The sequence below is a fragment of the Littorina saxatilis genome, linkage group LG8 (assembly GCF_037325665.1).
Source record: "Littorina saxatilis isolate snail1 linkage group LG8, US_GU_Lsax_2.0, whole genome shotgun sequence".
In the NCBI taxonomy this organism is placed as follows: Eukaryota; Metazoa; Mollusca; class Gastropoda; order Littorinimorpha; family Littorinidae; genus Littorina; species Littorina saxatilis.
In genome coordinates this window covers 9,744,762-9,763,289 of record NC_090252.1, presented here as the reverse complement: position 1 = coordinate 9,763,289, position 18,528 = coordinate 9,744,762, and the positions used below count along the sequence as shown (strand labels likewise).

The window sequence follows — 18,528 nt, the reverse complement described above, 5'->3', positions numbered from 1 at the left end:
TAATAAATTCAATGTTTAAAAATACATAAAAACTATTAGTATGAGTAAATAAAATTCAACTAAATATCACTATAAAGAATCAAGACATAAGAAGGCACAGTCAAGAGTACATTCATTGCGACTTGTACTTTGCACAGTCAATATATTTACTACTGCTGCTGAAATATAAAAACAACAACAAAGCTGTTAGTACATGTATGAGTGAATACGACAGAACAGAATATCACTCAAGAATTATGACAGATGTTCATACACAACTCCTGGAAGTATGAAATATTTACAACTTCTACTAAAACACTGTAAATGTACATTTTCTTACACTTATATATCGGTAAAGAGTTAAAAAGGATAAGACACAGAGGGAGACGATTCCCAACTACTAAGAGTATGATGTATTTACTATTGCTACTAAAAGTCTTAATCTTGTTATGGCCCTGTCACACCTTGGCGTAGAGGCGCGTCCCCCGGGTGGTGGATGGGGGAGCCTTCTCTACTAATTTCTGAGAGAAGGTCGCATCACTCTCGATGCCGTGAACCTAATTAGGATCTTTTTCTTGTTTCTTCTCTATTTCTGCCTCCCCAAAGTCCTTTTACTTTCCTTTTCTCACCCATAAAATTCTTCACTTATTACCCTTGTTAAGGCAAAGGGAGCCACTAAAATCTAAATTTGTATTTACTTCTACCATAGGCTAATGTTATATACTTATGAAGTGGTAAGGCATATACGATTTCAAAACGGATAACGTTTTCAGTACCGTCACTGTCCGTTACCATGGAAACGACAATCTCCAACTGCCAAAATGGGTTGCTAGGAACACGTTTTTTAGCTTCCCCTTCAATCATAGGAATGTGATTTTTTGCATGTAGGATGTAGGAGTCCATAGTTGTGGAATGACAACAGGGATTTTTTCTAGGATGAATAGTTCTAATAAAATATTGTTTTTAGATGAATTATCATGTTTTTCAGCACAATTTTAGTAAATATGACCCGCCTGAACAGTTATTTATTAATTTAAAGAAAATTCCTGTTGTCATTCCACAGGTTGTCCTCTGATAAGCATGTCCCTTAAGTTTCATTGCATTCTGAACAGATGGATTGAAGAAAAATAGTTTCCTAGAAAGCAGGTCATGCAAAAACGCTGAACAGAGAAACAAGGCCGAGAACATTTCAAAGCTCTTTTATTCACCCCAAATCAATGTTAACATAGTTCAGGTACTTTTCACAGACACCTGGTAACTACAGGCTTACCTAAAACTGCCCAGCAGCATATGCTGCACCCCCTTGTAGTCTGATGAGCTCATCCTGTCTTTTGAGTTTAGTTGCACGCACAGTGTCGCGTCTCTTGTTTAGCTGATCTTTCTTGAACCTGAGCCGGCTGCCAAGAACCCTCTTACACTCCCTAAACTTGTTTAATCTTTTCATGTTACAGCCTGTTGTAAAGCCGTATAACTGTGCAGTGTTGAAAGCAGCCGCTGGTCCAAAATTGAATTCCCTAGCCCCTGTGACGACTGCAAACCGTACGCGATTTTTGCATGCAAATTTGTCCTTGGGGCAGCGAACCCAAACGCTGCTGTGGAGACTCTCATTAGAGTTTTGGGTTTTTCCTGACACACATCTCTGAAGCAGTTGATCTTCCGTCAGTCTCTGGTAAACTGGTTCTAGAGGATTCAGCTTCTTGAAGTTGAGAGGTGTATGGACGAGTTTTGCGTGTGGTCCTGGGGGCTTGTTCTGCGCAAGGGCGGCCTGGTAGAAGCACCAGATGTGAAGTCATGCTGTGGCTTGTCATCTGTTAAGTAGCCGTGACGCAGAGATGCCATCACTGCCCGTTTCATGTCTGCAACTGTCTTACTCCCCCCCCCCCCCCCCCTAATTGCCCGATTGTAATATATCGTCAACTTCTTGATTGTATTCAGAGTCAGCTGACCATACCCTCGCCCTCCCAAAGTGATTCCTTTCTTGCGGCAGTCTGTCACCAGGTAGCGAAGCGCTGTCCCAAGACGCTTGGAAACGTGATTGATGTACTCTTCTTTTTTGATGGTTACTTGATCTCCATAAAGCTTTATGTTAGAAAGTTCCTGGAAGGTTTTTGTGTCACCGTCTGACAGGATAACTGTGTATCGCAGATTGTGCTGCGACACTGACCTGCCCCACAGAACCCGAGCCGCCTCGACTTCCATGATGCCACTGGAACCTAAAAATAAAACCAACGTTTCAGTCAAAGTCAGCCACTGAATAGCAAACACACAAACAAACACACACACGCACACACACACACACACACACACACACACACACACACACACACACACACACAAAAGGCAATCAGCCACATATCTACCAACATAGACGCTATTATTGCTTTTGTTCAGTACATGTATTACTATGCATGGAACAATACCCAAACACACACGCACATACACACACACACACACACACACACACACACACACAAGGCAATCAGCCACATATCTACCAACATAGACGCTATTATTGTTTTTGTTCAGTACATGTATTACTATGCATGGATTAGTACCCAAACACACACAAATACACAAACACACACACACATACGTACACGTACGGTACACATAGACAGCGCACACAAAAACACTGACACACATATTCACAAAAACTTACAGATCTATGTAAAATTCAAACACAACACACTATCATCCCATTTCAACAACCGTCTTCACAAACGCACACATACTTAGATCTACGCACTCACCTGCAGAATTCTTGTCACAGATGTTCAGTTGTTTTACCAGCCAGGCAGCATACTCCAGGGGTTTCTCCTGGAGAAGTTTGTTTCCAGTTGTCTGACAAACATGACAGTTGTTCCTGCCCCCGTACTAGTGGCAGAAAGGAGGTTCTAATGTGTTGCCTGCAGTTTGTTGCAGACGAATTTAGTTTTCACTATAGCTCAAAGGTAGTGACATTTCAGTGGTGCAAGGGAGCTAATTTATCAGTGACAATGTACTTTCGTTTTTGTGGCGCAGTGCTTTGTGGGTTGATACACGAAAATGAATTATTGAAGTCGGGGTGATCTCCCTTAGATCTTTTGTCAGTTTGTTTTGGGGTTCAACAGCCAAGAATCATCTGTTCTTGGCTGCTTCAGTTTTTTCATATTTTTCTGCAAAGATATTAGCTAACCTAAAAGTTTATGTGTCTGAGTTCTGCCAGAACCTTTTTTTTTATGAATCTATCTAATCCAGGAGTAGTTTTGTGCTTCAAGTGTTGTATTTTTCTGCATGCTGCTGTGATTCCCTAACGTGTGTTTTTGAGCGGCCAAATTTGGTAAGTTCTATGAAAATATATGTTTTTTTTGGTATTTTTACTACATTCTGCTTGTGAAGTGAGTTCAGTCTAACCAGTTTGTTAATATTCAAAATTATTTTCAATTCTTTTCGAGGTGGTTTTTTCCTTCTGGTCAATGTTTTCCTTCGACTTGTAGATCTAATTTTATTTGTAATTTTCCAGGCAGAAAGAACTCACATACAACCAGGATCTAGTCTTGCATTTTGAAATTAGTTGCCGTAACTTTCCAGGCAGAAAGAATTCGCGTACAACCAGGATCTAGTCTTGCTACAGTATCTATTATCGCGTTACCATTATTGTTTGTCCTTTTTTGGTTTCATTATTTGGTTTCTTGCTTTTGAGGTTTGTGCTAGTGAAGTTGACTTTGCCGAGATTTTGTATCTTTTGGATCTAAATATTTTCTTGAGTATTCTTGAATCAAAGGGACAGAACAGGACATAGAGCATACGATATATTCTAAAATTATAGAACGTTTTTCAGCTGGATTTATTCCTCCATTTACAAGTTTTGCCAGTTTTGAAGAATACTTTCAGTAAATGTAAGAGACCGAAACTTGTCCAGAAAACGGTCATGCTTCTTTGTGCTTTTCTACATTCTGATTTGATAACTGATCAATAGTTTGCTTCTGTTTTCAAATTGAAGTCTCAGAATGCACAGCTTTGATGCGTACAATGTACTTTGTCCTGTCCCTTTGATGGTTTCAAATTGAATTTCTAGCCATATAGCCTAAGGTTTGTTCTTTTTCTGTTTTGCATTTACAGTAGTCACGAGTTTTTTGATTGAGAACATCGATGTCAAGAAATGAGTTTTAGATTGAGAAAATCGACGTCAAGAAATCCAAAATAGTCAGAAATTTGATGTAACCAACTTCTTGAAATTCATCCACTCTTTTGAGAAAATTAAACCACACCTTTTGAAACTTCATTGACGGACTCTGTTTTCACCTTTAATTAACTAAACTCAGTCAGACTGCACCAACACCGCCGAATATCAAAGCACGCAACCGGAAGACAGCACAACAGTAGTTGCACATAACATGAGCGTCTAAGCAAATTCCAGTCAGCACGTCTAGACTACAACACACCCTATTCCAATGTGGGACGAGTGCCCCATGGTCAGCCATGATCCGTCGTAGCTTACACTGATGTCAAGAACGCCTCACTGAATACTTTCTCCTCCAGTAGATCTACATCAAGTCGTTGATAGACCACTACATTTCTCAATTGGACTGGTCTCCACGTGTAGCGGCAAGAAGAAGAAGAAGAAGAAGTCGTTGATAGAGTTTATCAGCTTTCTTCTGGAAGGTTTTGTGATGCACGCCTACCAAATCTAAACGTTCACAAAATTTGTTAAATTGTTGAGCACCTAGCCCACATACCAAGGACGAATAAACGGCTTGCCTGATGAGACCATAATCCGTTTGACCGCTTTCATTGGAAGCAAGGTATCCAGCGGTACCTGGAACAACTTCCTCACACGTTGAACAAGAGACATGCGCGTACACTGCAAGGCCGTGTCCCTGTTTTGAGTCTGGGCATGGTGACAGCGTTGGTTGTTTAGGTCTACATTGCGGACAACAAAGTTTGTTTACAAGTCAATACCATCAAAGGTTTCCAAATCAACAAAACATCTCCTTGTTTGGGAAGCCTCTGGACCTGTCGCTTTTGACGCGGTGGCTGCTGTGTAGGCCTATGTGTTCGTCTTGAATTGTGTTCGCGTCAAACAGGCAAGAACACACTCTCAGTCCTGACGCAGAATTTGATCTGCATGCCACAGCGGTCGATCCAGATTTTGTGCGCTTTGTCACCGATTGTGTTTTAGTTGTTCTCTTGTCTCTGCAACTCTTCAGTTGTTGTCTTCTCGTACGCTTGCCTTCATTATGTGTTTTTCGGAGCGTTAATCTTTTCACACGAGCCATTTTTCTAAGCAAACTCAGTCGAAAACTAAACGTGGTGAGCAGACGACTTTTAGAACGCGAAAAGCCACGCGAGCCTATCTGACCAATCGTGGCCAGGTATTTACGTCATACCCCCTTATATGGAAAGTGTCTGGGGTTTGCTTGTTTGGAAAATAGGGGGGTTTCCCCAGGAGAATCCATATTTAACCGAAAATAACCGCCGAATGACACAGGGGAGAGAACTGCTGTTCAAACGGTATACGACGTTTCCGCGTTGGGCGAGCAGAAATGTCTGTTGTCAAGGGTTGAAAATCGTAATTTTTATCGGAAGAGTGAATGAAAAGACAGAAAAATTCGCCGGGTTGGTGCAATGAAATATATTTTTAGAGACTTTGATGAATTTGTATAGTGTAATCATATGCATGTCATGAAAGTAGACAGATTGAAAGGTGCAAAACTGCTAACAACTCAAAATGGCTGTGTAAGTCCAATCACTCTAAATTTCAGTGGCGCACTTCGCCTTAAGTGGTTCTTGTATAGAATATAGTCAATGTTTGTAAAGATTTTAGTCAAGCAGTATGTAAGAAATGTTTAGTCCTTTGTACTGGAAACTTGCATTCTCCCAGTAAGGTCATATATTGTACTACGTTGCAAGCCCCTGGAGCAGTTTTTTGGCTCACGTAAGTGTAGCCTATGCGATGATAAACTTTGTCTGTCTGTGCGTGCGTGCGTGCGTATGTATGTGTGTATGTCTGTGGTAGAAACTTTAACATTTCCGAGTCTATGGATTACGTCAGTCTCGGTCAAAAGTGTTCGACGTGTGTGATAGAAACTATTTGAAGACGTCACATTATGACGTAAGAGGGTTAGACGTCACGCAAAGGAATGACTGAAAGTCTCGGTCATTGTTATTGTGAGCGGGCCGAGACTTCTTGGCAGATCCAGGGTCTCGCTTTCTTGCATATAGTTTCACCTATGCTTACTGTGTGTGTGTGTGTGTGTGTGTGTGTGTGTGTGTGTGTGTGTGTGTGTGTGTGTGTGTGTGTGTGTGTGTGTGTGTGTATGTGTGACGAAGTGATTGAGTTTGTGTTACTGTTTGTCGATTTCTTACGTGAGCCTTGAAGGCTTCGCCTCTTGTTGATTAGTGCTTTTGTGAACAAGAAACAATTGACAAGTGGCTCTATCCCATCTCCCCCCTTTCCCTCGTCGCGATATAACCTTCGTGGTTGAAAACGACGTTAAACACCAAATAAAGAAAGAAAAGAAAGAATGACGTATGAGCCAGCGTATGCCGACGTATGAAAAATCTGGCGAATACGTTATGGGTAAGTTTTGTATACGTTAAGAACACGCTGAAGTACGCTGGTATACGTCGTCGTACGGCGAGGTCCTCGACAAATTCTGAACATGCACAACATTTCCGGACGTATGCCAGCGTATGGCTCATACGTCCCGTATACGCGGGCCGTACGTTAAAGCCTAGTTATGCGAACGTTGACACACGTTCACACACGTTACTAATACGTCGACGTACGTCGAGATAATTGTAAACGTACCCAAAACGTATCTCTAACCTATGAGTAACGTGCTTTGAACGTATGTCGAACGTATCTCCAACGCATATTCACGGACGTATGTAAACGTTTTGAACGTGTTCCCGGAAGACCACAGAACGTATTGAACGTGTTTCTAACTTACAGCTGCCGTACAAAAGCGTATTGGCAGCGTTTATGGGGCATTGGTATATAAAGATGGGGTTCGCAGGTGGAAACCGCCAGTACTCCTCAACTTGAGACTCCCTGGTGAGCAGATGTCCATGTAATCCGAGAGATGGAAGAACCGGCAAGGCTGAGACGAGAATATCAACTAGCTGTCCTCCAACATCAGCATGACCTCATCAATTTGACACTGTACCAGGTGCGTGCCAGTAGACGAAGAAGAACAAGAGGTGAACGGGGAAGAAGGAACTGGGTGAGACCATGGATCGGGAGGCGACGGCAGTTTGGCATGTATGACCAGCTAATGGTGGACCTCCGTAACGAGGACCATGCATCCTTCACCAACTTTCTGCGAATATCTCCAGCGATGTTCGACGAGCTGCTGGCCAGAGTGGGTCCAAGCATAACCAAGCAGTACACCTTCTACAGGGATCCGCTTGAGCCTGGCATGAAGTTGGCCCTAACTTTACGCCACCTTGCCTCTGGGAACAAGTATGCCTCGATGAAGTTCGGATGGAGGGTCCCTCACAACACCCAGTCCCTTGTGGTCAGAGATGTCTGTCAAGCCATTGTTGACGAATATGTGGATGAGGTGCTGGTCTGCCCAAGTACTCCGGAGAGTTGGCGCGCCGTAGCTGATAAGTTCTTCCAAAGATGGAACTTTCCCAATACATGTGGGGCACTTGATGGGAAGCACGTGGCCTGCCGCTGTCCCCCAAAGAGTGGGAGTCTATACTTCAACTACAAAGGATTCTACTCCATTGTTCTGATGGCGCTTGTAGATGCCGACTACAAATTCATTTGGGCAGATATTAGTGGTACTGGATCAGCATCAGATGCGCAGATATACAATTCCTGTGAGCTGAAGGAATGCGTGCCCTAGGTTTTCCTGACCCTGAGCCTCTTCCCAACGACAACGAGGATGTGCCCTACTTCTTCATCATCGGTGACGATGCCTTCACCCTTTTTTTTATCTTTTTTTTTTTATAGGCTACGACATGTGATCGTCGGCGATACGCTGCATACGTTATGCATACGTTATGCATACGTTAGACTATCGTTGGACATAAGTTGTGAACGCCTAAGCATTCGTTGGTATACGTTATCTATAAGTTATCGAAATATTCTATATACGTTACTATCACGATATGTGTACGTCAAACTCGTTATGAATACGCTATGTATATGCCCAACTCGTTATAAATACGCTATGTATACGCCCAAAATTGAAAAAAACATGGATAGTTCAGCGTACGCCAGCGTTTTAGGGAAAGTTTAATACGTCGGCATACGCTGGCTAATACGTTAAGGTGTGACAGGGCCATTGCGACACGGCACCCACCCACCACGCTCTCTCCCTTAACCTCCCTTTCAGGATCACACAAAATCCGAGGAAACCTGGCATTAAAAGGGGTGGCCTCTTAAAATGGAGGTCAATATAGATTGTGAACAGAACATCTAACAAAGTAAGTTTGGTAGTAAAGGTGATGGGATTGGGGGGGGGGGGGGGGCCTTAAATCTGTGGGTCAAATATTTCATATTACATTCATAGACTGAATCTACACTGGAGACCAAGCTCTGGGGAACGTCAGAAGACCTGAAAGCGACGCGTCGACGTTCCAGTTCACGACAGCAGCGGAACTACGACCCTAGACACAACCGTCGAACGCAGAAGGAAGGAATAGACTGAATCTCATAGCCTTGCTCCTGAGCAACACACCATTTCTTTAAATTTAAAAAAAAAACTGCCCCCCGCCCCCAACACACACACCAGGGCTCCCCACTCACCCTCTACCTAGAAGGTCCCGGGACCCCCAATTATAATTTTTAGGAAGTCCAAGGACCCCCTCAGTGGAATTTTAGAGGGTCTCAAAACCGGGAGGACTTTTGGCAGTTCTGTGAGACCTTGAAGAAAGTGTTTTTGTCATATCGGTTTGATTTGGGTTCAGTGGAGATCCGGCAGGACATTTCCTCATCTTAGAACTATAGCAAAGTGTATGTTCATGTCTATTCCATATAGAAACTAGCAGACAATTACATCTGTACCAATGGTGCGCATGATAACAAATAAATTCAGTGCGTCCCAGGACTCGCTATTTTCAAGTTTAGTGCATCTCAGGAACCCTTGCAAGAAATTCTAGTATGTGTTTTGGCTTCTAGTGCGTAAATGACAAAGAGACCCACAGGCTGTCACTGGGTTGACGAGAATTGCACACACCCATGCACTTTAGTTTCCCAAGAATGTCAGTTTTTTGTCATATGTCACATAATTGCCCGTTCACAGTTCACATTCTTCTCCCCTCAATCCGACATTCCAAAGCCTGAAAAAAGGATACGCCAGAAAAAAAGACAACCTATAAAGATGTTTGTTTTGCTAGTTAAATAATGAAAATAAAAAACAATTTACACATTTTTTTTTTATAAAGAAAACAGATATGTTGGATAAGAGTAACCTGACTGACTGTTTTTTGGGGGCTGTTCGTAAAACTTTTTTTATGAAAAAAAAAATGAAAAAAAGATCAACAAAACAAAAAAAAGGTTAACAGGCATTGGGTGGTTAATACCAAGCATAAAAGAAGCTTGAATGGTAATCATACTCAGCAGCTTCACCCTCAGTACATAAAAAAACAAGCTGCATAAATTGAGCTTTATGAAAGACACAGAGAGATAGAGATAGAGAGAGAGAGAGAGAGAGAGAGAGAGAGAGAGAGAGAGAGAGAGAGAGAGAGAGAGAGAGAGAGAGAGAAATTCCTACCTATCCACTCTACTTTTTTTTAACATTTAGTCAAGTTTTGACTAAATGTTTTAACATAGAGGGGGGAATCGAGACGAGGGTCGTGGTGTATGTGTGTGTGTGTGTGTGTGTGTGTGTCTGTGTGTGTGTGTAGAGCGATTCAGACTAAACTACTGGGCCGATCTTTATGAAATTTGACATGAGAGTTCCTGGGTATGATATCCCCGGACGTTTTTTTCTTTTTTTCGATAAATACCTTTGATGACGTCATATCCGGCTTTTTGTAAAAGTTGAGGCGGCACTGTCACACCCTCATTTTTCAATTAAATTGATTGAAATTTTGGCAAATCAATCTTCGACGAAGGCCGGGGTTTGGTATTGCATTTCAGCTTGGTGGCTTAAAAACTAATGAGTGAGTTTGGTCATTAAAAATCGGAAACTTGTAATTAAAATTATTTTTTTATTAAACGATCCAAAAACAATTTCATCTTATTCTTCGTCATTTTCTTATTCCAAAAACATATACATATGTTATATTTGGATTAAAAACAATCTCTGAAAATTAAAAATATAAAAATTATGATCAAAATTAAATTTCCGAAATCAATTAAAAAACTATTTCATCTTATTCCTTGTCGGTTCCTGATTCCAAAAACATATAGATATGATATGTTTGGATTAAAAACACGCTCAGAAAGTTAAAACGAAGAGAGGTACAGTAAAGCGTGCTATGAAGCACAGCGCAACCGCTGCCGCGCCAAACAGGCTCGTTACTTTCACTGCCTTTTGCACTAGCGGCGGACTACGTTCAGTTTCATTCTGTGAGTTCCACAGCTTGACTAAATGTCGTAATTTCGCCTTACGCGACTTGTTATCACGTTACCCCAATTGAATTTTTTCTTAGCTTAAAGTATTAGTTAACAGATTTGACATTTAAAAAAAAAAGTAAATCAATTGCCGGCAAACTGGCTGCAGATGTTACAATAATCAATGAGTAACCTCCACTGGTGCACACATTTTTTGTTCCACAAACAATTATATGTCAACATCTCCTTCACCTTAAGGTTTTGCACAATCTGTTTCTCTTCCATACATAGGCAGCCATACATTAAGACACACACACACACACAACTCTCCCCCCTCACACACAACACACAGTAAAAATTGAAGATTCAGCAGCAGGGGGTCATGAAGACATACTGCTATCAAATGATTATACATAATCTGGCAGTGTGGTACAGAGAATGAAATTGTAAATGAAACGTAAAGTTTTAAACAAAGTATCTTCCCACCAGTTGCTAGAGGCAGCATGAATATATATGCAAACAAACAAGCCAGAAGAGCCCCTGACTATATAAATCCATTTGATTTACATGTAAGTAAATATATGTATAATGTAAAAAATCACGATCCCCCCCCCCCCCCCCCCCCCCCTTGATGAACAGGAAAATACAGAGCACAGCATTTTTTTAAAATGTGGCCCACAATTCTCTTGCAGTTACAGCAGAATTATAATGTAACATGTTTCATACAATAAAAAAAATTCTTGGGGTATGATCATGACCTCTATCCACTAACAGAAATATATTCAGCAGTGAGTAAACTCGTGGAAAAAGATTCTTCAGCTGGCAGAACAAGGATGTTTTCAAAACCTGTAAGTGTAACTTCACATGTTTGAGAAATAAAGTTTATTTGACTTGATTTCATTTCAATAAACCACTTTGTGCCCACATCGGACTGACCAGCCACTTGCAGACACACGATGCACAAAATTCACATTAAAACAGTAATGGCAAAACAATCACCCCCCCCCCCCCCCCCCCCGTGGTCAAGCAACACTGGCTGGTAAAGTTCTTGAAATGATCAGGGACTGCTGCCATAATGTATATATGAACATTATTTCATCATGAAGAACATAACTATCATTAGTAGCAACAAATTATTATGCTTTTTTCAAAAACTACTCACACAGGCAGTATTTCAACATGTCAACGATATATTCTCATATGTACATGGACACACATACACCAGGGGTCATGCTGCGTTTTTCAAAACCACGTGTGCATCATTGTCTGAAAATTATGTCTGAAAATAGCGTAGACGACAATAACTGTGATATCATACTATTTTGAAGACCGAAGCCTTGCACTGCAGTCTTTATTTAATAGTGGGCTTTAACCGTTTCCAACTTATTCAGAGCAGCGTACAGTGCTTGAAGCCCTGAGTGCACTTATAGATAGCCCATTCCAAAATATGAAACCCAGTCCTTCAGATTCTGCATATGTCATACATGGCAGTCTTTAAAAAATGCGTACGATATCAGCTAGAATGCATCAAATACGCAAAAACCACACATCAGCGCAATTGTTTATGTTACACACAGTGACACACACATACAATACAACTCCAAAAGACACAAAAGTTGTCACGTTGCATCATGACTGTGATTTTGATTCTTGGGGCGTCTCTCACCGCCAAAAGACAAAGAGCCAGTACCATCACCTGACAGCTTCAAATGACCGCCTTGATGTGATCCCTTCTGCCTTGAATCCTGAGGCTGCACATAACTTTTATCTGTCAACAGTCGGACCACACCAGAAGAGGCACTATCTTCGGGCGAAGCATGGAATTCTTTTAATGATGAAGATGACGTACTGGAATGAAGCGCTTGGTGACTTGACTGTAATGGTTTGCTGTCTTTGATTTTACCACCCCTACTTCTTTTCTGACTGCTGTTAGTTTGAAGAGCAGTGTAATGTTGTTGCCGCAGTGAATCAGTTTCATCAACATGTAAGGCAGACTCTTCTGTTTCTTGAAATGGTTCGGAGACCTCTCTCCCTGTTACCCCACACATACCACCACTACCACCATCACCTCTCCTGTCTATAGAACTGTTGGTTGAAGTACTTTCACTATTCTGTGATTTGCTCACAGTTGAGTTTCTTTGAGTTTCACTCTGAGAAGCTGTTCTCTGAGCTCCGGATGGAAAAATAGAGACTGTTTCTGCCACCTCCTCTTGGTCGTCATCAGAATTCTGAGATTCTTGGTTCGTATTGTTGTTAAGAGATGAGGAATTACTGGCGCTGAACCACTTGTGTCTGTTGTTGTCGATACGGTGGTGAAAATGACGCAGCACGCGACTTCCAAGAGAGTCATACGAGCTGCCGATAACCTGAAGATAAGAAAGCATGTTGTTAATTTTTGACATGAAAAGCTGATAATGTGTGGAACTTCTGCAGTGAACAAGTGATATGAATTACAATCATTGGCAGACACACAGCTCACACAGTCCCGCTGAATCTGTGTTCAGTACATACAAGAATAAAATAAACAAACTACATAATTATAACATGAAAAGGAACAACACATAACAAAGTCAATAACAATGAACTCAAAACTCATCTGCCCGAAACAGTAAGCAAACTAACCACACAAAAAATTAAAGGAAAAGAATAAGCAAATAATAATAATAGAGAGAAGCAGGAAGGGATAAGGGATGGATATTGAGAGAGGAGTAGAACCCCCCCCCCCCCCCCCCCCATGCCAATACAGCAGTCCCTGCAATGTACGGCCCCCGGCGTGAGCGGACACCTGACATGTACGGACACATTTGCTCGGCACGGAGTGTTTTCCTTCTATATTTGCCCCCCCCTTAAACGGACACCTGCAAAACGTGGACACGGACACTCATTTTCGGTCCCAACAGCAGGTCATACCTCCAATGTACGGACAGACCATCGTCAAATTTTCACCACAACAAAATCGATAACAGAGCAGTCCGGCTCTTGGTGCAAAGATCACAGCCGCAATGGCGTGACGACAGTCACTGGTAACTTGAGTGCACCTGTACCCATCAGAAGGGGGGGTAGTTTTGGTCAGGAGTGGAGTACATGCGAAGATGCCAATATGAAACTGCACTGTGCTCTTTATTCTTGTCTGTTGGACGTAAACAACAGAAACCACAGTCGATGAAGGTCCTGAGCGAAAGAGAGTGAAAAACCGGCCACAGTTCTCAGCATCGTGTGTCTGTGTGTAACCTCTTTCATTGACAAGATACTCTTGTTTCCCCTCAGCCTTGACCAGTGAGTCGGTTGCCTAATCTCTGAACCCTTCAGTTGTCTTGCTGTGTCAAAAGTTACGACACAGTCAACTGGTTTTGCTCTGAGTGAACAGTTAGAGCTGACCTCTCTGGCCACAGCCCAACAGTACATGGCTGGAGGGAGGGAGTGAGAGAGAGAGGGGGGTGGGGTGGGGGGGGGGGTGGAGGGGTAGCTGGCTAAACTCTGTGGGGTGTCCGGTGTCACTGCTTGTCAGCAGGAAGAGCATTGGAGAGAAATAGAGAGGTGTACTCTTCCACACAATTTCCAAGCATCAGTTGTCACGGCTTGGGGTAGGCATTAGTGAGGGAGAGTGGGAGCTGTGTTATGTACAGTGTATTTCCGACTGAAGAGTGAAAAGTCACTGCCATGCCACATGATCGGCATGCAGTCAATAAAGCCAGACAAGATGAAAATAAATTACATGATTATGACATGCAGCTCTATCTGCTGCTATTTATTCAAACTGGTTTTCAAGCTTATTCTTGCAAAGCATCTGCACACGCTCCTCTGTGCTGTGTTTCTTCTTCTTCCAATAATGTTCAGCGATCTCAGTGTTTGTGTGGCTGCTTTCGTATGTCAGTGCATGGTGAGTGTGTTCACTGCCTTGAGGATTTATTTTATCTCTTCTTTTCAACACTTTTCATACAAATCATTTTTACAGAACGTTTAAAGAAGTATTAGGAGTTTATTGTTTAGTAGCCACAAGAAGTGATTAGCATAGACTCAATCCTGTTGTTTGTGTGTCTCTGTGTGAGTGTATGGGGGAGGGGGTGGTGTGGTCACCCCTCCCGTGACCGGACACCTGCAATGTACGGACAGTTTTGCTATGGCCCAAGGGTGTCCGTTCATGAGAGGGACTGCTGTACACTGAAAATGTACTGCAGTTTTGAACCAAGTTAGGTGGTATACTGAAAACATACCTCTATTGTACTGAAAACATACCTCGTTTAGACTTAACCACTTTTTGATGTACTGAAAATGTGCTTTTGTTGGACTTAGAAAATATTTTGTATGCTGAAAAAGTACTTCAATATGACTTAGAAAACATTTTGTGTACTGAAAATGTGCTTCTTTTGGACTTAGAAAATATTATGTATACTGAAAACATACCAAAATAACTTAGCCATTTTTTGCCTGTACTGCAAATGTACTGCTTCGACTTTGTTACTTTTCATACTGCGAGTGCCAGTTGGACTTAGAAACATTTTGTGTACTGAAAATGTACGACAAACACTACGCCATTCAATCTTTCATCGAGCCATTTTCTCTAGCTGTCATCGATAGTGTAAATCAAATGCATATATATATATATATATATATATATATATATATTTGACCATATGTTTCAGTTAACTTAAAGCAAGACATTACAACTTGCATCTACATTCTTAATGATATAGACGTTTGCCTTCTTCTTCCACAAACATCCAGGTACCATTCAAACTGGAATAAATACACCAACCAAAACACACATGTATACAATATTCTGCATTATTTATTTTAACAAGACGGCACAGTAAATTAACTTATTCAAAATGTTCAATTTTTTTATATTTTTTTTTTATACCTAAAACACAGTTTAAACTTCAAAATAAGCAGAACATAAATATGTTGCTGCATCCACTGGACAAAAGAATGTGATTAAAAAAAACTTTAAAAAAACAACAACACCTTAGTGATTTGAAAACATTTCTGGTCCAAAACCTACTTTTCACTCTTGTCTGCATGGTGGCTAGTTCTAAAAATATCGCCCAATCAAATGAAAGGAGACAAAAGTACACCGCCATTTTTGAAGCTGCCATTGACTGAAACAGTGCGTGTCTAGAGTGGATATTTTCCCAGGAATGCATCATGAACGAAGCTTTTGAACTGGATATCTAAGTGTGGGATCAAAGTCTACAATATTGTTGCAATGTTGAGATGCACAACTACTTCCATGCGAAAAGCCAGCCGGTCCTTTGACAACGTGGAGTTCTAACCATGGCTGACAGTGACACCTCTGCTCTACACTATCTACAGTCTACTTGCTTAGTCAGAAACGAAACATGAAACATCCACTTTGCCTCCACCCGAATCGCAATGAGTGACTCACTCTCTTCACAAACCCTCTTCACTCTCGTTGGTAAGTAATTGTGTTGATTGTTTTGATACAGTGGTATTTTAACTTTTAGTGTAGCTATTGTGCTGACCCAGTGAGTCGAGTGCACTGTCAGATATGAGATAATGGGACTGGTAGTGGTAGTGCCAGTGGTAGTATGGCACGAAGACAAAGAAATACACATTCTTTACTCTTTTCAAACTTTCACTTACTGAAGTTACTGTTACCAGTGCCACTAGAAATAGAACAGAACTTAGCTTTGAGTTTGAATTTGAGCACTTTAGTAATGAGTCATTGGCCATGGACATTCTTTATACTTTATAGAGCCTCACTTGCACCCACGAAGAGTGCTTGCATTCGTCATTTGTAATATTGCCAACCAATTATTTCCTTCCATACATTTAGTATTTGAAAATTAGCAAGTTTAACTAATTGTTTCTCTTCAAAATTAAACTAAAATAATCAAATGTTGAATTGTATATTAAGTTATTATTTACTATTAGTATTACTTTATTAGACAAAAGTAATAACTACTATGCTGGGTTTTTTTTTCTCAAGTATCCCCTGGATACATGTGCGCAGTGAAGAGTAGCAAATAAGCAAATCTATATTTGTTTTATTTATATTAGCTATGCAGTTGGCGTCGCTAGAGTCAGCGTCGCCAGTCACCACCACCACAACAAATATTCCTCAATTTGCAGCGAGTGTTGCCAGTTAGTTTATTGCTTCATTCTTTGCTTGAAGCCTGATCCTTTCTGTGCATGTGACATTTAGAGCAGATCCTAATAGCAGCTAGTGTCTTTTTTTCAAAAGCCTTGAAAGTTGAATGTTCTCACGTGTTGCTATGGGATTTTTTTGTTTTAGCCTTCATATGACCTCGATGGTGCACCAACACCGCGTGCAACAGTAGCGGCTAAGGCGCCGAGATCAGGTAACTAATTATTCCCTATCAAAAAACAAGAAGTAAGTTTGTTGGAACGTTTGTTATTGACAAAACAATACATTCACAAATATATATATTAAATTACAACAAACTACCGTTCTTGGATTTTGATTCTGAATTTTGGAACGTTGGCAGTCTTTTTGTTTTTGGATTTATTTAATTATTCCCTAACAAAATTATGATGTGTCTGCTCACTTTTTAAGTGCCGACAGTTTTGGTTAATGCTTTAGTAACATTTTTTATTTATACATGTGCATAATTGGTATTCTTTTTTTCAGTTCTAACCACAGCACCTGGCCTGCACTGAATCCTGCAAGGCGAATGCAGCTGCACTGAGGGAGCAGGTCAAGGACCTGCAGGCCAAGGTCACTACTGACTAGCCTGGAGGCAAGACGGCGCGAGCTGGAGGGGGAGCTGATGGCCAGCTATGCTACACAAGGTATGTTAGGTATGATAGCTGCATACCTGCCAACTGCTACAATGTTTGGCGTAGCATCCCGTACGAAATGAACATATATGAACATATAAGAGACATATAAGAAACCTATAAGTTTCTTATAAGAAACATATAAGTTTCATATATGACAAGTAAAAAGCTATGTATGTCAGTTGTAGGAATAGGTTTCTTATAAGTCTCTTATATGAAAAAGACCCCAATTCATATAAGAATCATATATGAATCATATATGAGAACCTGCACTTCCAGAAACCTATAGTTCTCTTATATGTTTCTTATATGAATCTCATATGACTCTTATATGAATCAGCACTTAGTTTCTGCATAGGAGAATTCAGGACTTAGAAAAAATATTGGACAATGCTGAATTACTGGCAATACTGGCTTTCATATATGAACAGGAAGTGGATGGTTTGCCTTGAGCATTATCTCCCCCTGACTGAACGGCCATCTTTGTGACAGCAGCTCTGTGAATGTTTAGCAGAAAATCAGTGAAAGAGCAGGACTAAAATGCAAAGTTCTTACAGAAATAATTGGACTTGATGTATGAATATATGAAGAGAATGTTTATATCATGCTGATGTTTGTGGGTGGCTGGCAGCAACAGCTTGACACTGACAGGTTTGTGTTTATTCAAAATCCAGAATTTCCCTCCATTATTTGTTTTAATTTACAGTTCTGGTTCTGCATCAGGTGATCAAATCATGTTTAGCAGCACTACTTTGGTTCAAGCAACAAGAAACTGTGACAGCTGTGCATATTCAAGAAAATTATTTGTGGCTGTAACTTGTTTGTTGTTTCTTAATTGTTCATAATTTCAAGTTTCAAAGTTATTGGATTTGAAGAGGACAATGCATGTCTTACTCCTCTTCTTGTGACCAGTGATTTAGAGATCTGTTTGTTTTTGCCCTCAAAATAAACACAACTTCAGTATAAAGATATGTATATATACTGAACCAAAAGGTATTTTGCAGTTGGATTCATTATAATTCAAAGTCAAGACAGTTAAATTGGGTTAAGCAGGTCACTGTTGCTGTTATTTCCCTTGTAAACACAAATGTAGGTCAAGGTCGTGTGTCTAGTATGAGACATATAAATATCATATATGAGACATATAAGAATCCTATAAGGGAGATCTAGGTTTCATATAAGATTCTTATAAGTCTCATATATGAACATTTCATATAAGAGACCTATAGCTTTCTTATAAGAGAATATAAGATTCATATAAGAGACCTATATGAGCTCAGGTTATAGGTTCA

At 40.7% G+C, this 18,528-nt stretch overlaps 1 protein-coding gene and 1 long non-coding RNA gene across 2 annotated transcripts; both read left to right on the top strand.

Moving 5' to 3' along the window:
• Positions 1-7,046: 7,046 nt before the first annotated feature.
• LOC138974499 (putative nuclease HARBI1) lies at positions 7,047-8,026 on the top strand. The gene has a single exon (XM_070347216.1). It carries the CDS (start codon positions 7,047-7,049, stop codon positions 7,815-7,817), a length of 771 nt encoding a protein of 256 aa, XP_070203317.1. The 3' UTR covers positions 7,818-8,026.
• A 7,693-nt stretch (positions 8,027-15,719) lies between these two features.
• On the top strand, positions 15,720-17,514 carry LOC138972741 (uncharacterized). Its single transcript, XR_011457734.1, has 3 exons — positions 15,720-15,890; positions 16,731-16,797; positions 17,088-17,514. It is a non-coding gene; the product is annotated as an uncharacterized lncRNA (long non-coding RNA).
• Positions 17,515-18,528: the final 1,014 nt, after the last annotated feature.

What these genes read in the sequence shown, in the direction of transcription:
- LOC138974499 (XM_070347216.1), top strand. Translation starts at nt 7,047, where the DNA reads ATGGAAGAACCGGCAAGGCTGAGACGAGAATATCAACTAGCTGTCCTC.